The following is a 25817-nucleotide window of genomic DNA, read 5'->3' as shown; positions in this document are numbered from 1 at the left end:
AAATATTTGTTTTAAATTTGTCCTCTGACCACACACAAAATGATATTTTAATGAAAAATAAAGTGTTCAGATGCAAGTACTTTAAATCCTGGTGAGATTGTTTTTCCCATCATGACAAATGGGCTAAGCTTTTGGAAAGGAAAAGTAATGCAGTGTGGACACTCAAAGCTGTGGTGCGTCATTGGAGATGTGTTCTCAGCACAAAGCGCTGGCCACTGAGGGGAATGTGAACATAGCATGAGAGAACAAAAACCACTATTGTGCTTGAAGCATCTCCTGTCCAACTGCAAAATTTTCTTTGACTTGGAAAAAGGCTTTTCTTTTTTTTTTTTAAATCAAAAGGAGAAACTTCCAGTATTTTTCAGAGAAAGTAGATGCTTTTCATGAAGAAGGTTCTTTAGAAGAAAAATTCTATCTTCTCTGAAAATAGTGTTTGAAAAAAAAAAAAACAAAAAAAAAAAACCAAAACCAAACAACTTCTCCCTCCAAAATAATGATACAAACAGAGCCTGTAAGAGGTCAATGACATCTAATATAATGTACCTCTAGATCAGAGTCGGGTGGTGGTGAAGGATTATTGTTTCTTCTGCCACGTCCACGTGATTTCCCATCTGAACTACGACGCAATCTATCTGAATCGGAATCTTTAATGGGTGTTGATGGACTGTGGATTGTGCTGTATTCTGCTGCAGTAAAGAAATGACATTTTACCTTTCAGTTTAAACTTCAAAATGTTCAACTTCCTTGCTTTTTACATGTCACACTAAAACCAGGATGTTCACTAAAGAGTCCTAACTGAAATAATTACATCTACAATGATAAGTGGCAATACTGATACAGAATTAATTCAATCAAGTTCAAGTTATATGTAAAAACATAGAAATAAATTATTTCAGTAAACAGATAAAAAAGAAATAAAAGAAAATCTTTATTCCTTCAAATCATGGAGGAAATCATATAGCTTCATAGACAAGATTAAACTCTAGATTAATGATTTTAAGGGATACCAGCTTTTTTTTTTTTTTTTAGGAACACTGATTTAATTTTAAGTTTTCAAACACACTTTAAGATAATCACTGTGGTGACTGGTAAGAAAAAACATCATATATAAAAAAATAACATATTAAAATGGTAAACTTTTCCAAATTGTCTGATTGCAGACACTTTTAAGTCACTACATTTGAGCCAGATTAATAGAATTCTTTCTGAATATGGCAAAAAAAAACAGAGCACTTATTTTCCCAGGGTAAGTTCAATTACTAAGTTTTAAATGTGTATCAACTATGAAGATGAAAGTTATAGAATTCTTCAAAGGCCTGTTGAACACTGAACTTTTCCAATAAGCACCATCAAGACAGGATACAATTCTTTATACAGTATTGTATGCTAATAGTTATGCTTCAGTAAAATTTATTTACAGAAATATTTACTGTTGTCTAACAGGTGAAAAAGAATTATGATTTGTGCATGTAAGAACAACAAAGTTTTCCTGAAAACATGTTAGCTGGAAGATGTTTTACTACTCTTAACATCCATAGACTCAGTAACAGTGAATTGCTTGAACATTAACAAATGTTCACCTCAGAAATGCAAAAACATATTTTTAAACCTCTTTTCAATATTTCCCTTCACAGTCTTACAAATACTTTTATTTTGATGATTTTTTTTTCCTAAAAAACCCTATTTTTGTGAAGGCAGTTGGAGTTTTCAGCATACGATATCTTTATAATTCTCATTTGTCAGTTAACATTAACTGCTCTTTGGAGTTCAGTAGATGTGGATATTTGTACCAGTATTAATTTGCTTTTTAATCAGCCTAGAACATGACATTCCAGTTGGAACAGACAGGTATACTTCTCACACAAGTGATTCTTTCTCTTAAAAAAACATCCTGTTGAGGTCAAAGTTTAGATTAAAGAGGAGACTCTGGACATCTGTGTAGCACCACATATTCACAGTTACTCAAAAGAATAACAGTTCCTTGTGCTGAATTAAAGGAAAGTGTCTCGAAGTTCTCATGTTCAGCTTTAAATCTACACTTAATGGAAATTAATACATATTTCACATTATACTTTTACCTAAGTATCTCAGACTACATTAAACAAAGCAGACTAACAGTTTAAGGTGTAATTCAAGATAAAACAAATAATTTTAAAAAAGACACTCGACCTATACCTAGATGAGTGATTCTATGTACGTGCCAAATAACAAAAATGATCCAGCCACATCAGTCTGCATAACTAAAGACAGACATTTAAATGTTGAAGATCATGTACATTCCAATATATATTTTTCCTATGACAATGTACACTTCAGAATATTTAAACTAATACTTTGAAGGTTCATTCCTCTTTCACTTACTCTACTAAAATGTAAATAAGAAGTCATAACTAGTACAAATTTTCCCAGCCTTTTAAACTTAAATGAGTTATGAGCTATACATTATTATCATTAGTAAAATCCTTAATAAAAAAGAAAAAGAAAAGAAAGAAAACAATGTGTAAAGGCTTTGAAATAAATTATAACCCAGTAAAATAAACAGACCAGAATTTCTTTAACAGGTATGTTGGCCAAATACCTGCTTTAAAATTCAGATGCTTGGTTTGAGGCTCATTTCCATCTTCCCTTCTCAGGTGCAAGTCATCTGCCTGGATGAGCCAGACCCTCACCTGACAGACAGACTCCCACCCCTTAGCCCACCCTTCTGGGGCCTGCTGTACCTGCATCATTCCCAAGAGAAATTTGTCTGTCTTACTCTTATGAATCTGTCCAGGAAATCTACTGTGCTACCATTAGAAACAAAACAAGTTCAGCATTCAATACAGCAATTTAAGTTCCACCCACGAAAGTGCGGGGAAAAAATCTTCCCTTCATTGTATTTGTAGGCATTTGAAGACTGCTCTCAAATCTCCTTTGCTGTTAGGTTAACCCTTCCCTGATGATCCTGTTTTCCAGGCTTTGATTATTGCTCTCTGTTTTCTGCCCAAACAGTAATCCAAAGCAAAGCTGAGCAAAGCTTTACTTCCCATGTCCTGCCACTGTCCCCTGAACACCACTTGGTAGGAGACGATTTGCATTTTCTGCAATATTTTCAGTAAATGTTGGTTTCAGGATCCCTAGATCATCTTGTGTTGAGGAAGTGACACCAAACTGGTTGTTTCTCAAAGTCCTGGCCAAATATTGCGCATGAACTGAATACACAACATTTCTAATACCTGGAGCCTACTCAGGAGACCAGTCTGTTGTCAACAGTGTGACAGATGGCAGTAACCAATGGAGGGAAACGTGACATCGTGTGCATGAAACATATTCCATGTATGTAAAGGGAAACCATAGCATGTACTCTTTGGATTAAGGCTGTTTGATAGTGCAGCCTCCGTGTGCATGGCCGGGTTACCAGCTCACTGTCCAATGGTTGCTCTCAGGTCCTCATAAGGAAACCCAATTAAAGAATCCAGTATCCAGCTGAGCCCTGAGCCTTGACAAGCCCAAGCCCAGACAAATTCTGGAGCAAGAAAAACAACAGCGGCTGAGGGTACTCAGTGTGCCACTAATATAGGGAGTACTGAGAGAGGTCCACAGGGAAAGGTAGAGCCTGGAAGGAGCTGCCAACATTCCCCATCCCACATTTGTGCAGTTCATCATTCCTGCCTAAATGTATACCTCACACCTGCTCCTATTCAGATCACATCTCCATTTTTTGAGTTCTCATCCCGTCTCCAAAGAACTCGCAGCCCCTCTCAGCATGGTGTCATCTACATATTTAATAGGCAAACACATTCTGTTCCGTCATCTAAATGATTAATGAAAATGCGGTCTGGTGCTAGGCCCAAGGCAGACACTGAGGAATGCTGCTGTAGCCATCCTTCTATTTTAACAGCAAGCCCTCACTGACTTCTCTCTGGACATGGTTTCCTAAATAGCTTTGTATCATTCTGCCATAGTTTCTGCTAGACTGGTTTAGCCTAGTTTGCTTATAAGTTTGTTAAGTGAAGAGATTTAAGTGTCAGGACAGCAAGAACCTTGCTAAAGTCAAGCTACATAGCCACAAAACACATTATCATTATACCAGTTATTCTACATTCGCTGGTAGGAGGACAATGATTTGTTCAACCTCAGCTGACTTCATAGTAACAGACAGATTGTAATATTTGCCATGTGAAATTGTTATGTTTCTAATGCACTTAATTTAAATTTATCCTGTTCTTGAGCATTACAAACACAGGGAAGTGCAGGAGAAAACCCAGTCCTCCACAAAATCATGAGCAGAAAAGGGGATGAGGGTCAGCTCTCTGCTGCCTGTCCCAATACTAAAGCAAGATTCCCAAAGGAAGCTGGCAGCAGCCAGGTTAAACAAAAGAAGGAAGAGTTCAGATAAAAGCTAGGAGATTTGCAGCACATTTTGACAAAAAAAAAAAAAAAAATCCAGGTTCCCAAAAGATTACAAAGGTTCAAGAAGAGCCTGAAGACATCCCTGGAAGAGAAGCATCCAGGAGTGCTACAGCCATGCTGCATTAGCAGGTTGTGTCTGCTTAACAAAATGAGTGGTGGCAATGACCCCAGGCATCACCACCTATTTTCTGGGAGGTCATTTCAGTGTAGGTCCAGCCTGATCTAGTCTCCTGAGCATCCTTAAAAGGTGCTGGAGGAACTAGGAGCTGTCCTGGAGAACACCTTCCAGGTTAGGTCTGTCTGGAAGGACTCCAACCAGGTGCTCTAGGACCACTCAGCTGAGCCAAAGCTCCTCATTGAAACAGACTCCTGTTCCAAATTAAAATGGTAATGTAGGCACACTCTAAACATACAAACAACAGCAGCTTTGGAAATCCCCTGAGATGAAAATATCTGGAAGCTGGAAATATGCTTAAGGCAAATCTTACATAAGCTCAACCTGTCCTTGCTGTTCCCAGGGTTTCTGCTGATGGCCACCAAGACAGGCAGGGTACAGGGCCAGATGATTCGTCAGTCTGGAGCACTACAGTAGGAGTGCATATGCAACACACTGGAGCACGACTTGTAATGTAGCAATAGTTACGCTTCTGCATCCACTAGCAGACATATAATTTTATATCTCTCTGCTATGGCACCTCTCTGCACTCTGCCCCAGGCAGACACTAAATGTTACGGCTTGTTTCCGCTTCACACACTCAGAGTTCCCTCCTCCAAACCTTGACCAAGTATAATAGACTCAATCTTGGCTTCCCTAGTCAGTCAGGAAAACATTTTAAACCCAGATTCTATAAATGTATGCCTCCTTTTCCAGGAGTAATTGGTATGCCCTGCACCTGATCCCTGGTAGTAACCCCCATAGTGCAGGGTGACACCAAGTCAGATACAAGCTACACATAACTGTGAGGAATAAAATGTGTTTACATTCTGATTTACCTACAATATATGAACCATACTGTAGCAGACTTTCCCCTGTGCTTCAAGGCATCTTATTATTGCAACTTGACATAACATTTCACAAGCATGTTCTTCCCTGTTATACATCATTGTGGGCAGTTTTGACGATCTTGTCACACGGGACAATTTTCCATCATCTCATAAATAAGAATACTTTGATTACTTACTAATAAACAATACAACCAGAGAGATACCATTTGCAACACCATATTCTGTAATTCCATTCAGTTTGTTGTGGAAATGCCCCCTAAGTAATTGCTATATTTTCTTTCTATTGATTTCAATGTACCATACAGCAATAGTATCAAATGAAAAATCTGGGGAAAACTAGCTATCCCAGAAATCCCAAAATAAAGTCTACCTCTAGGTAAATATGACTGCTGAATGTGTGGGTAGAGCTCTTGCTGTTGACAAAGCCATTGCAAATTTCATCAGACTTTTTCCCTGCTACACTGAAAGGGTATGCAAAAGAGTAAATGCACATTATCAAAGTAATCATATCTCATGTCACAATGTAAATCACATGGACAAGATAGGGCTAGGATAGCTAATACAGGCTCATGTCTCTGCAAGTAGGTATGTACAAATATTCTCCATTTGGATTGTGCCCAGATTAATGGTTTCCCCTCAAATCTTGTACTTAATTTTGAATAAAGATCTTAAATACTCAGGCCAGTGTTTTTTCAACTCCTGTATACTAAAATAAAAATTTACAATACATGTAGTTTGAATATGTCAGTCCCATGCGATGATTTTCTTTTGCATAAATAAAGTTTTCTTTTGCATAAATAAAGTTTACTATTGCATAAATAAAGCTAAACACAGAATTTCATGAGCACTATACAAACTTCTTTCTTTACTGCTTACATAAAACTAGACCAGCATTAAACAATGCAGCAGAATCGCATAGGTATTTGAGGATTTTTAATTTTTTTTTTACTTCTCTATTAAAAATATGACTACTATATTAGTAATAAGTAAAAGTACTACTTAAGTATTGCAAGAAATACAATAATGCCTGCTGACAGGATCATAGAAGGGCATCTTTAGTGCTGTTTTGATAAAAGATTAGACTCTTCACATGAAAAATGAATCTAAGGTTTGTCGATTGAGGACTACGAGTGTACTATTATAAACTTGAAAGAAACCCTCAATAGTTGTTAAAAATATTGTCAAAAATGCCCGTTTATTTCGAGGTTTAGATGACTTTTTAATTTAGGGTTGTATATGCAAAATAATGACAAAATATCATATTAACAGTGTATCTTATATATGACAGTATACGTTAGCTATGTATGACAACAACTATATTAAAAAGCCCTGCAGTAGTCTAGATTTTTTTGTACAACTTTCAATGTTGAAGAAAAAAAGATGAAGCAGTCCCATAATAGGCAGATAGTACCTCTCTCCACTGTAGACAGTTCTTCCTTACTCATTATTTATGCTTTTAAACAATTTGAAATTATTGTTGCTTTTAATCCTACTAAAAGCAACTATGAACATCCTATTTATCGATTAAAAAAGGGTTATTGAGAAGTGCATCAGGTTCTCAGCCTCAACATATCTCATGACAGTGAGTCAGGCTATAAATTGTTGAAGGCGATGCAAAGGAGTTAAAAGTTGTACACTGTTAATGTGAAAACAGAACAACCATTTTCAGAGAAGCAAAACCAGTGCTGTACTTTGCCATTCATTACTGCATCCTATCTCATTACTGTTTTTACAAAATTTTCATTGAGCTTCCTTCATATATATACTCGATATTTCCTCTTCCTTTGTATTTATGAAAAAGACCAAACTTTGGAACACCAGTAATGTACTGTGAATACAGAAGCATTTGTTTTTATACAGGTATTAGCAAAAAGTTGCCTATATACTCTATTTGCTCTGTTTCACTCTCCTGTCACTAATATATTAAGAAATATGATAACGAGAAACTGTAAAAATAGCTTTCCCTTTTGCAATAAATGTGACAGACTGTTCAAGGAAAAAGAAGTTTAGTCTTTAAGAATGAAATGGTGAGAACAATTTTTGTTGGCTAGCACAGCCCTTGCAGGATTTTTAATCTGCATGGTGAAGTATGTGACTAACATGAAAAGCACCCTTTCGGTAATATTTTAAACATACTTATTAAAGAAAGCAAGACAACTGAAAGAGGTCAAATCTCAAGAACAATGCAAGTCTCTCTTGCGAGAAACACTGTTTAAAAAATTATAAAGACAGTATAATATGAAACAGAAGGATAAATTCAAACGTTGACTGGATTTCTAAACAAAAATTTGCACAAATCGAGAATTTTTTTTTTACCAGTTGTGCTGATGAAGCTGAAATATTGCAAGAGAAAATTATTAAAGTGTTAGAAAAAGTAGTCATTTTCTACATTAACTTTTAGAAATACATGTTATTAATGTTCCTCTAATTATTTTAGAACACCAGGGCAGGCATAATGGATTGGGACAAAACTCCATCCATCCAGTATAAATTTCAATACTGGCCAACAGCAGGTGACTAGGTGAGAGATTGTAAAAAGGACAGGCATACATACAGTGCTAATACAGCCACTGTCTTCAGTGATTTTTTTTGTGTCAAGAATTTCTTGAATTGACACTAGACTCTGTGTAAATCCAGCGTTTGTGTTTGTCTAAGCAATGCCTGAACTGGCGTTAACTTTTTGCATCCCCAACATCCTGCAGCAAGGGGCTGCACAGCTTACCTACATGCAACATAAATAAATACTTCCTTCTGTTTACTCTGAAACTTCTTCAATGAATCTAAGGATTGGAAGGGAGAGTGAATTTTTGCTCACTGCTCTACCTTTATTAATTTTTATCATTTTAATTATTACTACTACTTGTAGATACCACAGCTCACACGAAAAAACAGTAACTCACTAGTTCATACCTGGGATAATTTACTCATGTACAGACTGAAAACTCATCCCAGAAGGAACCTAAGATATTTTCGTTATTCTGATGAAAAACATTTTCTTCTGTAAACTGAAAGGTAGAATTCTATAAGTAGAAAAAAAAAAAACCAAAACTTTGAAAATTCTTACTTTTGAAAAACATTTTCTTCTGTAAATTGAAACTTTGAATTCTACAAGTAGAAAAAAAAACTTTGAAAATTCTTACTTTTGAACTGAAACAAAATTTCCAATGAAATCTGAAGCAAAGCACACAAAAATTTGAAATGACATACTGAGATTTATTGTTTTGTTTAATAATTTTTTGATTACGTCACTAGCAAAAATACACCCTTCTGTTCACAAGAAAATCACATTAATGTCTATGTCTGATTTATGGAGACAGGGACTATCGGCCCCTGTGCAATCAAAGTTTTTTGTGAAGACTGTGGTACAAGAAATTTTTCAGATCCACAAAGGGAACAGAAAGAAGAAATATTGAGCGTGTAAAATCTCTGCTTCTTTTGCAAGAACCCCTTAACGTCCTGGATTGCATGGTAAAAGCTTTCATATTTAACTAGGAACTGTGTGAAGCTGTAAAAGGATTATTTTAGATTTAAACAACGAATGAAACATATTTTAAATGAAATGATTGAGCTTTCTAAGTCTGCAAAACTCTACTAAAAATATCACAAGTACACATTATTACTTTCTCTCTTTTCCTGTTTCCTGCCAGGCTCTTCTGTTTCACTTCCTGGCCCAAATTCATAGGAATCATCTATGTCTGTCAAATTATTCTGGTGCCTCTGTAAATTCTGAAGGCTGTTCTGGGCTTTTCTTGGCACAGTTCACAACCACTGAGATTACATAGTTTGTTTGTTTGTTGGATTTTTGCTTGTTTGGTTTTGTTTTTGGTTTTGTTTGTTTGTTTGTTTGTTTTTGTTTGTTGTTTTTGTTTGATTTGGTTTGTTATTTGGGATTTTATGTGTGTGGGTTTTTGTTTGTTTGTTTGTTTTTAATATACAGGGTGTTTAAAAAAGACTGACCCAATTTGAAATCACTAGGGTTTGAAAACAGGTCTGTCTTTTTGAAACACCCTCTAGAAGGTATCTAAAGATATCAACACCCAGCAAGAACAGCTGCAATTCAGCAGCTGGAGCCCATCCTTCTAAAGGGATACAGCGGCTTGTACTGCTCTGTACTGCTCCCCACCATCCCTCATACGCAATGTTCCACTTATGGTGGAGAATCAGCAGCCTAACTTGACAAAATGGGGTCAACACACTACAGAAATCCGATTAATTCTAATTAAAATTTGGTTAGTTTCCTTCTTTGTTCTGTGTTTTTGATCCAGCTGCGAATTTTCTTCTCTCTGCTACGTCTATCACTTGTCTCCACTCCACCAGAATTCCCTCTCTCCATGCTGATCCCTCATTTCTGTGTATGAGTTCAACTGAGGCTTTGAGAGAAATAAAAAAATAAAAGATGTTGTACAAGCAGAAATGGCAGGCACAGCATTGGATTCACTGGCAGGTCCTCACTTCCCTTCTAACAACGTTCAAGGTTTATGAGGCAGTGAAAGGTTCTCACCTACCTTTTACTTAGGAACCCAACATTAGTCTCACCCACTTTGAACTACTCTCATACCAGTGAAAACAGAAGGAGCCTACATGGGCTTGATCCTAACTTAAATGCATAAAGATAAGTAAACTGCACAAAGACAAATGGAGAAATCCGGATCCAGCCCTATACCTTCCGCTCACTGTGTTAGTGAAATGAAACAGGAAGAACTTCATGAAGTTCAACAAGGTTGAGGCAACCTGGGTTGGGGCAAACGCCTGTATCAATACAGGCTGGAAGATGAAGGGATTGAGAGCAGCCCTGTGGAGAAGGACTTGGGGGCACTGGTGGATAAAAAGCTGCACATGAACCAGCAAGGTGCGCTTGCAGCCCAAAAAGTCAATGGTATCCTGGGCTGCATAAAAAGCAGCATGACCAGCAGGTCAAGGGATGTGATTCTGCCCCTCTACTCTGCTCTGATGAGACCCCACCTGGAGTCCCGCGTCCTGCTCTGGAACACTCAGTATGGGAAAGACACGGATCTGTTGGAGAGGGTTCAGAGGAGGTCATCAAGATGATCAGAGGGCTGGAGCACGTCTCCTGTGAGGACAGGCTGAGAGAGTTGGGGTTGTTCAGCCTGGAGAAGTCTTAAGAGAGACCATATTGCGGCCTTTCTGTACTTAAAAGGGGCCTATAAGAAAGATGGGGACAAACTTTTTAGAAGGGCGTGTTGCAACAGGACGAGGCATAGTGATTTTAAACTAAAACAGTGGATATTCAGGCTAGATATAAGGAAGGAATTTGTTACCATGAGGGTGGTTAAACACTGGAACAGTTTGCCCAGAGAGGTGGTGGATGTACCATCCCTGGAGACATTCCAGGCCAGGCTGGAGGGGGCTCTGAACAACCTGATCTAGTTGAAGATGTCCCTGCTCATTGCAGGGGGCTTGAACTAGATGACCTTTGAAGGTCCCTTCCAACCTAAACTATTCTATGATGCTACGATGCCATTAGCTCCTGCTAACAGACAGTGCCCACAGCAGGTACTTTCCTAGATGTGTCCCTGTCTTTGAAACTGGCAGTAGCCCAAGATAACCCTATAGTAATATTAAGACTTGCTATCTGCAAACTATTTGAAGAAACATTTTCAGAATTGTTACGTCAGTAAGATAAATATCTCAGGGTAAGAGACAGTGGTCCTAGCAATGTCAGAGAAGGTGTGCACATGTCCAAGGAACAGCCACGTCCAAGCCAGCAGTTGTAGGGCACCCATGGATGTACAGCTTTCAGTACACAAAAATATAAACTAGAAGAGGGCTTAGGTACAGGACCCATCCATGAGAAAGCCTACCAACTTCTTTCACATTTTTAGACAAAACTTTCTTAACAAGAGTGTGGAAGATGTGAGAGAGGAAAAAAAGACTTCTTAAAAAGGATCTGACGGAAAAGTTCTGTCCATGCTTATAGAGAACAGAAAACTTCTTAAATGGGAAGGCAGCCTGTAATCCACTAAGTCTGAGCTTGGGAAAAACATACATCCTCTCTGCATATATATGTTTACCATTGCTTTTAGGAAGTATCAACTACTTTAAAAAATATGCAAAAATTTTACAAAAAATCAAGACCCCCATGATAAAACAATTCCATTTTAGTATTTGATAAAAGCTAAAACTCAATCACATTTGTTTTTTGGGGCAAGAACAACTTCCTGCTTAGAAACTTCCAACTTAGAAAAGCAAACAAACACACAAGAAAACAAACCCAAAGAATTAAAAACAAAGTGAAAAACTGAGTAATTACGCAGACTACAATACACATCCATATATTCTAAGTGTCACAGACTCCAATATGCATTCATGTATTTAGAAAGATTCCTGTCTCAAACACATTGCACACATGTGATCTTGTGTATATAAACACACATCAGCTGTATTTTCTTTCCTACTTACTTTCAGCAAATGTATTGAAAGAAGCAACACTGCATACATTTTCTTCAGGTACACACTAATGCAAAGCAACAGAGTCCTGGCTAATTATATTAGAGCTCACATTGCACATGCAAGATCAGAAATCAAGTCAAGAAAACTAAAAACAACCTCCCTCAACAAAACTCCACAAGAAAATCTCCTGATAACATTGCCAAATCATAGCTGCTTCTTAACGCGTTACTGAAAAACACATCTGCAACCTTGGCCTTTTCCTGTGACAGATTTCAAATTTCTGCCATCTACTCACTACTGACATGCCTCAACTGTTAAAAAATGTATTTTTTTTTTTTTTAATAATGGGAAAAGTATTTTTCACCCCTCATTTGCAAAAACAGCTGGAGTAGTTTGGCATAAATATTCAAAAACTATCTCCACTAGTAAAGGACTGCCAAATTCCAGCAAGAAAGGTAAAGCGACTGGGAAAAAGGACAAGCCACTGAAAATTTTTTTCTTAAAATGGAAACACTTGTGCAATTTCAGGTCCCCATTACAAGCATTATTATGTCCTCTGGAAGTGAAAAACACAAAAGCTCTCTTTCAAGTGGACAGTTGGGCTATGGTCTGAAGGCCTCTCGATTTCAGTCTTTGGAAAAATCAAAGGAATTTATCTTAATGAAGACAGAGCTTAAAAGCATCAGGTTCTTGTTTAATATCAAGACCTTCCTATACCCTGCAATTTTTAACAGAAGCTTTTTACAAATACAAACAACTTGTATTTCACACAAGCTTTAAAACTTTCACTAATTCCAGTTTTTCTTTAGTCTATTTTCTGTTAGAATCTGTGCAAGATATGCCACAGGCTCAGGATTAAGAAATAATAATAATAAAAAAAAAATCAACAACTCCACACAAAAAAAAAATCCAATTCAATCCCCTTTCAACTTACAAAAACGCGCCACATAGGGACCATAAAATCCATGTAATTACCTGCTGCAGGATCTGTAACCGCTTGACTGGTGATGCCAGATGGTGGTTCTTGAAGCTGGTATGTTGCATTTGTGGAGGGTGTCGTTGGGCTGGTGTTGCTGTTTGTCATGTAATGTGAAGGATATGGTGAGCTGTTATAATACTGTGCATATTGACCCTGGCCAAAACTGGGATAAGAGGGATATTCCTGCAAGACAAAGAGCAACTGAGTACTCCATCAAAGTTTTGCCACTTTTTAGTATAAATTCCAAAATATAACTACAAACACATGTCAGACTTTCAGCAAGTATGCTTCCTGGACTGGATGCTGTAAGACTTAAATCTGTGAGGCAGTAAAAAGAAATCTGAATTATGCATAATTTAATGTCTTCCCATACAAATAGTTTATTAGACACACTGCTGAATAAGAACATCAAGCCCAGACAATTAGCTCTGCTGTTGGAAGATGACAAATTGAAGAAAACCATTTGTAAACATTAGTTTAACTTGAAAGGATCTAATTTTCTTTCAAAAATATATTTAAGGGCTGCATTTTTTCAGCGGATGAGAATTCTAAGTTTGCCAAAGTTTCCTCAACTCATATTTACAAATTTACCTGCTGTGAACTATTAAATCCAGTAGAATTTGTAAGTGAATTATTTCCTGCATATATTCCTGATGATGTTGTAAAACTGCTGCCTGAAACAAAATGAAAAATTATGTGAATTACTAAAACACGGTACAGAAAATAACTTCAATCATGCAATTATATCACAAGGATATGGCATATTTGTAATATTTCCCATATGGTGACCAATTTGGTTGTCATCAACTCCATAACATGTTAATACACGGAAAGTGATAATTCATTGTTCCTACACCCTGAGTATCATTATTGCAACAAAAAGAAAATCTTTACATTTACACAGGGATTTGGAGCCACCTCAGCTCTGATTAGGCTATCTTATTAGGCTATCTCACCCCTCTGAATAAAACCCAGAGTTGCAGAAGTAATGAGGCTTTCTTCAATTTCAGGTTTTTTAACGATAACTGTCAGCCTTGTCCCAAGAGATGCCGTCTCCCCTCACTGAAGCTTTCTGGCTCCATTTCTCCCACCACCTTTGAGAACCAGGTCCTCTCCCCTCCCTGAGCCCCAGCCCCTCACAGAACAGCAAAAGCTGTAACTCCCAGCTCAGCCTGACTGCAAAGCCATTAGGATTCGCTAATCAATCATAGACAGCCTTGGGCCACAAACCTTTTTCTTTTTTGATATAGTCTACTGAGCATGACACAAGGGAAAAAAAGCAACTCTCTGAGAAGGGAGAACCAAGATTCAATTTAGCCCAGAGACTGAATTACTGCCTTCACCTCTCTCCTCCCAAGCCACCAAAAATAGACAGATGGGGCTCTTGTTTAATACCTAACCTGAGAAGCTGTTCCACTAAAAGGGCAGCAACCCCCTTTCAGCTGTTTCGCCCTCACTGGTTATAACCCAAGAGTGACACAGCCACCAGCTGAGACATATGGATGCACAGAGTGAAGCTACATAAGCCACCAGAAAGTCTGTAATGAGGCAACCTATTGAACTCGTCCAGCAGAAGGGAGGGCACCAGCCAGCCAGGAGTTCACATTAAAGCTCAAGGGTTGTTTACAGCCTCCCTCACCACTGAAACCTTAGTGTAAAGATATATTAAGACCTTGGAAGCAAAAGCTTGCAGGTGAGCAACAAGGAGGGATGGAAGTCAACAGGGAGCCAGGCACAGAGATTCGCCGATCCTCTGAGGTGCTCCAGAGAACTCAGTTAACAACCAAATCCCACGCAGAGGTTACTTATTGGGAAAAGTGACATTTCTTGCAAATCCAAACAGCAAGGAATGCAGGCAAGGCTGCATGCCTAGTACAACCCCTGAAGGGCATTTCTGAGCCACTTACTTTTTTCTTTTAAAAAAACACAAAAAAAACACCGCCAAACCCTGTAGGTATCCTGGCTATAAGAAGTCAGAAGGAAAAAAATATTTAAATTCTTTGCTTGCAGAAGTTACTAAAAATGCACATAAGCCTCAAAGTAGATGTGAAGTGTGTCCAACAGCAGTGGGAGTAAAGGATGAAGCTTAAACTTAATGTGTGATAATGACTGTAAACATTTCTCTTGTATTTGCTAGTAGTGCAAAAGCTCTGTGGTTGTTGATAGATGCTACTAATCCTGTGAACTAAAATCAGATTACTTCAGCAGAGGAGTTGACATCCAAGTTTAGCAGATAGTACAGATAAACAGTACTAATGAGAAAAACATGTGTTAAATTTAATTTAAAATTGGAAAACAGATGTTATTTTTTATAACAAACCCCAGAGCCAAAATACAGCTGAAAAATATTTTACATTGCAAAACTTTGAAATGCTATTTTATTTCTAAGAGTGCTTTGGCTGGAAGAATGTAAGTCACTGTGTCTCTATTTCTGTAGTTATTTCTGAGTGATGCAGTAATACATTCAAACACAGGTTTTATAGGTGCTTGGTGTGAGCCATTTTAAAAAGATATAAAAGGCCTCTCTTAGTTATAAGAAGAAAACAAAACAAACCACAAACCACATACACACACACACATAAAAAAAACCCACCACCAACAACAAAACAACAACAAAACAAACAGAAAACCAAAACCAAAATGAAACCCCACACCTTTTTTTGAGGAGTACGTATCTTTCCACAGAAAGTTTGGCAAATAATTTGCAAGAGCAAATGAGTAAAGTAATTACATGCCAGCCAACATCTCTCCCTCTCAGACAAAGACACACACATACTAACACGCAAATCTCTCTCTTTCATCTCATGGTCAGCACTGGCTCCTATGGAGGAGGGGTAAGGGTCTCCTAGACCGTAACAAACATGAAGCAGGTTTCTCAGAAATGGCTCTGTGGGCCACCCAGAACTATTGCCCTAAAGTTGTTTTTAAAATAGTCCAGTTTTGCCATTTGTTTTTTAAATAATCGTCCACAGCATGGCATAGAGCTGCTGCTCCTGCCTTAGCTGAACAAACACAAAAATAAGAATCTTTTCAAATCACACGAAATTTACTGCCCCAAGCTGGTCAGCTACATAGCTTTAAAATGTGATAAAAGCTGTAAATTGCAGGTCAAAGGTCTATTTTGCAAAGAGCTTGGACCCACATTAAAGCTGGGAATCCCAGCCAGTGTCGGAAGGTGGCCGGACCCTGCTGGGAGCGGGGCGCGGGCTCCAGGCGTGGGGCTTGCCCCTGTGCCGCCGCTGGGCGCGGGATGCCGTCCTCCCCTCTGCATTTGCACAGAAGTCCATTTGCTTTCCAAGCTCAGTCTCCTTGCCATGGGCTATGTCTATCATCAGGGTACGATGCATGTGGCAGAAGTTTAGCGCAGCTCTCCTGGGAAAGCCTAAGACGGCCAGATGGGCTATTTAAACTCAAGGTTTCTTCCGTTTGCTTACAGTGTTTAAAAATCCTTGGCAAAGTCCCCCTTGTTGTCCTAGTAACTGCTTAACTATCCAGCACAATATTTTTATACTGTATAATAATAACCAAATATCTTAACGTTTACTTTTTAATGGATGAATTCCCAAACCAATTGGTTAGTATGTTCTCAAACATCACAGTCTTGGTAACTAAAACAATGCTGGTGCTCATCACAGGTCTAGTACCCTTCTAGAGGCAGGATATTCAGGTGCAGGGTAAAAGCCATGCTTTTATCTCAACCAAAAGGATGCTCAAGAAGGATACTCCTGTTGCAAATGGGGGTCTTTCCTTGGAATTTCCCCCAGACCTTCTCCACTCCATTTATCTTGACTGAGCAATCCTTATAATTGTGCCAATATAGGAACAACGGCCCATTGCCACAGTCATTAGTCATGCAAGTGGTCTTTCAACATCTATGAAGCAACTTATATGAAAAACAGCCTAAGGGATGTACTTGTTAAAATAAAGGCGGGGGGAGCGGGGAGACAGGGTGGCAGAACCATCTAAGTTCTCTTCCCACTTTCTCCCTTCCTCACTCCCCATTATAGAGATGATAAATTTGTAACAAACAAAAATCCAGTTACCAGAATAACCTTAGCAAAGAGTCATAGGCAGCAATTTTCCCCATCATTTTCAAAAGTTGGCAGCCTCTCTCTCCGCTATTGTTCGGTGACTAATCACACTGTAATTTTAGCAGGGTCAGGACAAGCACTGGGTTTAATTGGCTGCACACGCGCCGCGAGGCAGCGCCTTCACGTTGCAGAGAGACATTCGCCCCAGGGAGAGGAACCAGAATCACTCCAAAGGTTTTGAACACGAGGTAACCCCAAGCAGGGAGCATGCACATGGCAACTGCAAGGACACTAGGAAAACCCCTTTACTGCAAGCAAGAACACCAGCAGGGCCCCAAGCACGTCGTCCTGTAATGCGTGGCTGTGAAATAGGTTATGGGATCCATTATCTCCATTTAGCAGCTCAGCAGCCACACAGGAGATGAAGAACGGCTGTCGCTGGCTATGACAAGGCTGAGGCTGCAGACTGACCATAGACTGCTAGAGGGGAAAGGAAGAATAAACTCATTTCTCTTTCTGGAGGTTTCTGCACAAATAACTGAACAGCAGCAGCACTAGCCCTGTCTTCTGTCAAGAGAATCAATTTTGTCCTTAAATAATAGTTGAAGCTATGAATAGGTTCTCTTTCCAAAATTAAATAAGGGGAAACAAATGTTCCTGTTTACTTTTAGCACCTGTTCAATCAAAAGGAAGAATTAAGTCAATTTAAAGTTGTTTCAAATTCAAAATTTAGCATAATGAAAACATTAAAAAGACATATATTCTCAAGTATAGATACTTATATGCTGTCAACATTTACGTTCACGAAAGACCTGTTCAGCAAGGTGATTCTTTTCTACTTAACTTCTAACAACTCCACAAATATTTTAATTTGAAATATCCTCCTTACTTCCATTCTCATTGTCTGTAAGGTTCCTGTAGGAGACCAGTCCTTCCCTCATCCACACGCCGTACCGTTTACAAGCACAACAGAAATGACACACACACCACAGGGACCCCCAGACTCTCCCACTCTGACCTGCGGCTTTTCCACCCAAGCCAGACTGTCAGCCGTCTCCTGCCTTCCACAGCTGGGCAGCTCTCAGCCAACGCACAGCACAGCTGGAGCAGAACCCATGCTCAGACCAGCTCCTCCCTCAGCCATGCAGACAGTATTGTCGTGAAATCAATGGCTATGTCCCTTCTCTCATTAGAGCTGCACAACTGGGTCATCTTTAACATCATTCCTTTGCGGAGTATTTTTAGATCCTTGCCTTTCAATGTGTACAGCTGAAATGCTTTCCAAGATCTTACTGTTCCATCTCTTGGCAAGTGCCACCCTTTCATGACCTTGACAATTCTGATCTTGTACATATTTTGCATATCGCAGAAAACAAAGGAATACCCTTTATGCCAGACCTCTATGTAGTCCATTGACTCATTCCTAGCTGTGCTCTACTAATGCCAGAATTCACTGCTTACTCTTAAAATTTGCCAACAAGCACTCTCTCACATTATCCCATGCTGCTCCCCCTTTCCTTCCTCCAGTGAATGAGTTTCCCATAGACATCTGCAAAACTGCTTTATTGTCCTCTCTGAAATCCCTTTATATTGACACCCTTCTGCTCTGTACCTTAAAAAAAAAACACCTTTAGAGCTGTTAGATAACCAATATGGGGTGACAACTGTTTATTACGTCTAAACAGTGTCAGCTTTATTGTTATATTAGGGGTTCCTAGGCTGTGTGTTTTATTTTAGCCTCCAACTTCTATAGGGACTATATTTTCATTTGGCTGTATAAGTTAGCACAATATGATCCCAATACATGACTGTGGCATGAAGACACTACTGCAATATAAATTATAGGCAACACAGACATGATTTCTCAATAACTCTATTTCCCAGTGACCATGAATTATCAGTTCCTCAAAAGCTGGAATGTCGATACAGGAGCTCCTCATAGCTGCTGCTGGCAAGCATTTCGAGCTGACACCTACAGAGGGGTAGAGGGGGCTTTTTAGGGGGAGGAGGGCACGTGTGTTTGTTTTTTTCAGTGCAGCTATCTGCAGAAAGCAAAACCAACAATGTGGTCATGGTTATATTTACTCAGGCGAGTAGAAGTCCACCACTATTCAGCATGCAGATGAAAGTTTGCATACTACTCATACTATCTTCTTCTTACTTGTCAGCACACGCTACAAGTAAGCAATACTTCAGATGTCAGATGGTCACTTCTGCCCTGAGCTACTCAACACACAGTTCTCTGTCTGAGAGAAGGACTGGATCAATATACCCTTAAAGCTGCAGAACAAGCGCAAAACCTCGTTCACCTGGTCTCCAAAACCACTTCTACCTCAAGACATTTCATGAAGCATTTCTATGATGGCACACAGTTTGAATGGAGGATGATAATAACACAGAGAGGTGCAAAACTTTTAAAAAATATAGTCCAGTTCTGTGAGTGATCACTTATTTCAACAATTCTGAAATCTGCAACACTCTGTATTTCAACTATGAAATTCAGGGGAGAAAAGTCCTGCAGCAGAAATCAAATATTACCTATCTGCTGTAAACAAAGATTTTTTTTTTTTTTTTAATATCTCTTAAAGTCGTGATTATCCACAACTGGGAACACCCAGCAACTTTCCAGTACAGAAGGGGAAAAAGGAACTGGGAGTATAAGGTGGAAAGATATTAAGTAAACTAAACAGGCAAGTAGGGCTACAAAATATAATTGATAATAATAGCCCACACATACAAAGACTTGAAGCTTTAAAATAGACTTCAAAGAAACAGACTTCAATCATTACTTAGCTACCTCCACAGCTGCAGTAGGTATTTTTATCTTATTCTCCCTCCCTGAACACACTCAGGTGTCAAATTATATTTGGCACTTCCTAAATTCATAATCCTGACACGTTTCCCAGGACTCGCTTTGTCACATTCACTGTTTGTTGAACTATTGCAATTTGGAGATACATTTTTACTGTAATAACACTACAACACTTCACTATTAAAAAATTAATGAAGTCACTAAGTGAGGGATCTTCCAAACTGCTGAGAGCTGGCCCGCCACTGCTCTCAGCAAAAGCAATCACCATTTCAGCTTCAACTGCAATAATATCAGAAGTAAGTGCTTGAGCAAACATTCATTGTTACCCTACAAATGTAAAGAAATAATGGGGGAAAAAAAAAAGAAAACAAAAAACCCAAACACCAGTCAACCAAAACCATAGCATTAACTATGTCTAATTAATGGTAATACCCATTTATACAGACCTTGCATCTGGTAGCTATAGGGAGCCTGTCCAGGTTGAGGTGTGCTAAAGCTGGCACCATAGCTTAGAAATCCTGTCTGTCCAGGTGACTGTGACTGTGCCAATCCACCTTCTGTCTTGATGCCTGCCCACAATGCACCTAAATCAGTTAATGACAGCAAATCTATTTGTTCGTATTCAAACAGGGATGGAAAATAAAACCACTTAATTAACAGCACTTTTAACATATACCTAATATTGAGTGCATGAGAGAATGAATACCGAGAGCATGCACAAATGAACAGGGTAAGGGCAGTCTAAAAGCACACATAAAACTGAATTTCACCAGGGAGAGGTTAAATTCAAAACCGTGTTTCCAATAACTGCAAAAGAAATTTATACATGAACAGGAAGTTGCATTATTCCTTTTTTCCTTTCCTGCCAGAAGCTAACTTTTCCATATATTCATGACATTTCACAGAGGTAGATTAGCAACTTTATATGACTTTAATGAAGCATAACGTAGCCAAGCTATCCTGCCATCCACCCATTAATGACATAACTGAGATTTGCATTGTATAATATTCCTACGTGAAAGTTACATGGCTACGAGTTCAATGGCTTCCTCAGGAATTAGAAGTGGGTAAAGAGAACTAGCAGCATTAAGAGTAATTATGATTTTAAAAGTTAATTAAACACTACAGGAGGCGTTCGGTCTTTTAACAAATAAACACCTAATACGCAGGAACTATTCCTGAAGCAATCTCTCAAACTGGGAAAAATATAGCAGAGAGTCATTAATCTGCACTGACAGGGAAATCCATTACACATCACATCACCCTCTCATTTCCAAATTTAATAATAAAAGAATCCAAAGTCCCATTAAATGAATGACTTGCCTCTCAACTTCACTGATTCTTCCACCAATTTGTAAGGCAACAAGCAAGTGAGTATCAGTAAGTGAAACACAGAGAGAGTGCACACAATCCAGCCTCTGTCTCTTAGTTTTAATTACAAGGTTGTCCCAACATGAACTATCATTTTAAAATAATTATAGCCAATGCAACAGAAAAGTAATACAATACTCTTAGGTTTCACTGTGGCATTCAACGATGCCTCATTGTTCAGAAACCATTGTTATTTGAACTGAATTAGCTAAGTGTGAATTAGTAACATTCCTTTCAAAATCACTGTTAATCTGAGGCCATTTCCTGGTTGGATCTTTAAAAAAAAAAAAAAAAAAAAAATCAACAATATTTGAAGGTGCAAGAGGGCTGAGAAGTTCCTGTGTTTGCAAAGTTAAATATCTCCCTTTATACAAATGGCAGCATAGTTTCTCCTGCCATTTAAATCATTATTGTTCGACTGCTGTCATTAATTACCATTAATTCCTTCTGCCAGACTTGCTAACTACCAGACGAACCCTGTTTGCTTGTTTTTCCCTGATGCTTACTTGCTTCTTCTGTTTCATGTTACAATTAAACAATCACAGTGATGAATCTGACACCTCTTTTCCAAAAGGAAACTCCTGCTATGGATGTTTTGGTATCAATGATCCCTATTTGTTGTCTGTTAAAAGGACTTCTGAAATTCTGATTAAATACTGTTTAGAGAAAGTTTAACTAAATCAAGCATTAAACTTCTAGTCCAGGTTTAAGAGCCTGATTCAACGTTGTTTCAGACAGAGCGGGAGGAATTGATCAAAGGCAGCAGCAGGAGGATGCCACTTGAGTGAAGACAACTTGGCACTGATGTGCCCTTTTGCAAACCTCCATGCTATGAAGAGCCTTTCATCTCCTGGGACTTACTCATCCAGAAGGCCTTCACTCATCAGACCTTGATGCTCCCTTCTCCTTCTCCCAAGCCTAATGCATGCAAGGAAGTGGGAAGGGACAGCAAGAAAACATACGGGGACTGTCAGTATCTGGAAAGAAAAGAAGTTAAGCAAAACCTTTGCTAGATGCTGGTACTGGAGCCGCCAGGAGGAGGGAGCTTCAGGAAATTCTCCGGCCTCCTCAGAGGCTTTACAGATGAAGCAGAGCCAGGAGACCCTGGGAGGCAGCTGTCACTGGCATTCCCCTCCACCCCCCTTCCTGCCTGCGCGGCTGCACCACAGTGGAGCTGGAGGAGTGAAAAAATGAGGAGGCTCGAAGTGGACTGGAGACAGCACCTTCCCAAACTGCCCTAAAGAGAAAGCTTGAGGGAGGTTGATACGGGAATTCATTAATACTTTGTCTTCTAGTAAGCCCCAGAGTAAAGACACAACAGAAAAAGAAGCCACCTACACCAACTCAGTTTCTCTTTTCACAGATGCCATGTGTCCTCTCTTTATACCTGCTGAAGCTCTCTGCCTGGATGAGAGAAAGGCAAGGCAGACAGTACATGAGGTCTAAGCTGCAGACCCAAGAGGAGAATTTGAGCTCTAAGCAAGGCTTCAGTTCTTGCCTGTTGCAAATGAGCATCCCAGTGTTCCCCATGTAATTTATTTTGAGAGCTCGGATTATTTAACATGTCTTAAAGATGCAAAAGTATATATGGTGTTAGGTCCCAAAACTTTTTAATGGTTATTTGCTTTAAAATATCACTGCTAGAAAGCACGTCATCAAGGAGCACCTTAGCTCCGCTCAGGAGGTACTGTTTGAAAAGAACAAAATGCATTAAAATCCACTTGGGTCAGAAGCTGTGGGGTTCAGCAGCCAAAAGTAGCTGTGCAATGTAAAATGTTCAGCAAATTTCTCCGAAGTCCTAAGCACTGGGGATGGACTGGGAAAAACAAAACAAAACAAAACAAAACAAAAGAGAAGGCAGGCATGTTAACCCCTGGCAAGTAGCTGCCAAGTAAAGCAACTCTCAGTTATAGCTCCGATGACAGCGAGACAGTGAAACTCAAGTAGCAAAATCAAGGCCTTGATGAAGTCAGTAGGAGTTTTACAGTTGACTTCAGTGAGGTTAGGATTTCATCCAGAGGAACTGAACAAAAAAAACCCCAAAAAAGTCACTGTTTGGGATGCCCAAGCCACCGCAGCCAGCTAAGTATGAACATGAAGTGTCTGCAGAAGAAAGGGGTCAAGAAGAGCACAGCGGAAAAAGGAGTCATCTGTTATCACATGCCCAATCCAGATGGATGTAGCAGACCAGATCTCATCAGCAAAATGAGCTTGTGGTGTGTTGGGGGAAGAATCCCCATCTCCATAGTCTTGAAAATGTAGTTTAAATATCCTTAAAGTATTTTGCTTGCGTAAGTTTAAAATATGTGGAACTGAAACGGAAATATCCAATTCACGTTTATAACTATATTTTTGGTGGTAAGTACTCAAGCCTATAGCCACAGGAAAAATGCTTCATTGGATCATAATTTTTGATAATATGTTAATAAAATATGTTTTCTTAAAGTAAAGGGAAATAATAATCTATTTTTTGTACCTGTTGTCCAGAGTAATCTGCTGTAGGATATGCTTGAAACCAAATGGATTTCACCTTACAGATTTTAGGATGAAATATTCACCAGTTTTGCACTTAGTTTTAAGGATTTTAAGAGGCATATCTTGTACTGTGAGTTCTGTCCTTTTGCTATAAAACTTACATTACCTGAGTGTATCTTTACAAAATATACTGCTAAAAGTATGTGGACTGTATATTTTCAACATATTCCCCCAGAGGAATATAAGACCTATTTTCTAATAATGCATCCTTGCTGCTGAACTGCTATGTGGTCTGCCAGCAGACAGTCTGGCAGCAAAATGGTCTCACCCACAGCAGCTTGTTTTCAAATTACATTTTTTTGGAAATATTTGCTAGTTAGTATTATCTCTTTCATCAAGCAGTCAGAGCTTTAGTGGTAATTTACCTACATTTTCACCTTCAGGGACTTTTAAAACACTGAAAGTGAGATTTTTTTTGGTGGAGGTATTTTTGAATCAGTTTTTCACCTGCTGAAAATCAGTGCAGTTTTTCTGATTTCCTTGGGTTCCAGTAATCTGGATCAGCTGAAATTCAGACCTTTATGGTCTGAATTTACCCTACTGTACTGCTGGAGAGCAGAGCTCCTCACCAAGTCACCAGGAGCTGTGCCTGTGTAATGGAAGTCCCTAGATCTCTTTTCCCATTTCACTGCTGTTTTTTTTATATCACCAATAAAAACCTCATGAATCTCTCTCCTTGATCCCAAAACAGAGTGATCCTCTTGAGTAGCTTCTTAGGTCTTTAATACTTAAATGAAGCACCACTCCCACTCCAACAGGGAAATTACCAATCTTACAAAAGAAATACTTGAGAGCACAGCTGTCCCACTAAGCACTGATGCAAAGGTCATGTAATCTTGCTCTAAAAAATATTTACCTCTGGAATAAAATAACACTGACATGATTTCTTACCATATGAAGTGATTCCATAGGGTTGGCCAGGCTGGGGGTAGGTAGCATAAGCTGTAGCTTGTTGCATCCCCGTTGTAAACTGTGTCTGCCCATACGCAGCCATCGTTTGTGAAGAGGGGGTAGGAAGAATATGTGGGTATGGTCTGCTATTGATTACAAATGACAGAAAATAGGAGAGACACTGCATTAGACAGACATGCATGTACTTATTTTTAGCCTTATAATCCTGCTACTTCATTAACATACAATCATAGGCTATGCTAGAGAATAGAAACCATAGGACAAAGACAAAACAACAACAAGGAATCAATAATAAAAGAATAAGTAAAATAAGAAGTTTCCAAATATTTTTAAATACGTTCTTAGCATTTTTTTTTAAATATTTTTTTCCCTGGAAGCTGCTGTGGTTTAAATTATGACTTAACAGATGGACCCAATTATTATTTTAAATGAGGTTAAAATCTGCTTATTTCAGTTATTATTACTACTACTATTATTATTTTTAAAAGATATCATACTTGGAAGGGTAAATCTGTGGTGGGGAGAACTGGTGTGTTTGTCTTGGGCTGAAACCACTGCTTCCAATTGCTGCACCAAGGAGAAAAGAAAGCACACAGAAGTGTAAATACACACACCAAAGATAAATATTATTTTTCCTAATAGAATTTCAGAGTATTAACAAGATTTTAATTAAATTCAAATATCATTGATACCTTAGATAGAAAATAATATTTTATCAGGAACTATACAAGAATGTTTAACATTAAAATCTTGATTACAAATTTCAAATACTAAATTGCCCCTTTGTACAGCTCCTGGGCAATAGTCTATTCTTTGCTCGCACACAGACAACATTTTCAATGCAAACAATCTATTTCCTAATGGAAACATTTCCCTTCATATTTTCAAAGGATTATTGATATCTCAAGTGCAACATTTTATTAACTTTTAGAATTTTTAAGACCTACATTTTATGAAGGAGCTTTATGCATGCCTCGATTGAAAACATATGGCCAGCTTCAGAGCACGCACCTTTTTTTTTTTCTTATTTTGTAATTCCATAGTACAGACAATCTATTAACATATTCAATTTCCTACTTTTGCCCCATCTTATCTGCTTTCTAAAATGGTTTCAAGGCCTCCAAAACACTCGGTATTGCATAAAGATGTCCCGACCAATGTGCGAATTTTCTTAGCAGAAGACTTCAGCCTAGGAGGCTAAACAGTGAGCTGCTCCCTGGCAGTGCAGCCGCTGCTGACACAGAGCTTTGTGCCAACCCAGCCCAATTCCTTTTGGTATTTTTTGGTGCTGATGAGAGTGTGGCAGATGTGCCGATGTGCTCTAGATGTTATTTTCAGGAGTCCCTTCCCTCTCTGGTTACTATTTGGG

At 38.7% G+C, this 25817-nt stretch overlaps 1 protein-coding gene across 3 annotated transcripts in view; it reads right to left on the bottom strand.

Annotated features, from left to right (window-relative positions):
* Positions 1-25817, bottom strand: part of EYA1 (EYA transcriptional coactivator and phosphatase 1) — a gene marked incomplete at its 5' end in the record, with an annotated part of 156975 nt that overhangs the window by 45272 nt on the left and 85886 nt on the right. For 2 of the 3 annotated variants that reach the window (XM_082046794.1, XM_082046796.1), the window contains 6 exons: positions 544-686; positions 12784-12970; positions 13379-13461; positions 20077-20214; positions 24428-24573; positions 24946-25015. In XM_082046794.1, the coding sequence (XP_081902920.1) occupies positions 544-686; positions 12784-12970; positions 13379-13461; positions 20077-20214; positions 24428-24573; positions 24946-25015 (767 nt within the window). The remainder of the gene's footprint in view (positions 1-543; positions 687-12783; positions 12971-13378; positions 13462-20076; positions 20215-24427; positions 24574-24945; positions 25016-25817) is intronic. The other variant, XM_082046795.1, reaches the window with a different exon arrangement.

Source organism: Streptopelia decaocto, assembly GCF_964273445.1.
Source record: "Streptopelia decaocto genome assembly, chromosome: 2".
Taxonomy (NCBI): domain Eukaryota; kingdom Metazoa; phylum Chordata; class Aves; order Columbiformes; family Columbidae; genus Streptopelia; species Streptopelia decaocto.
This window is presented reverse-complemented; position numbering and strand designations above follow the sequence as displayed.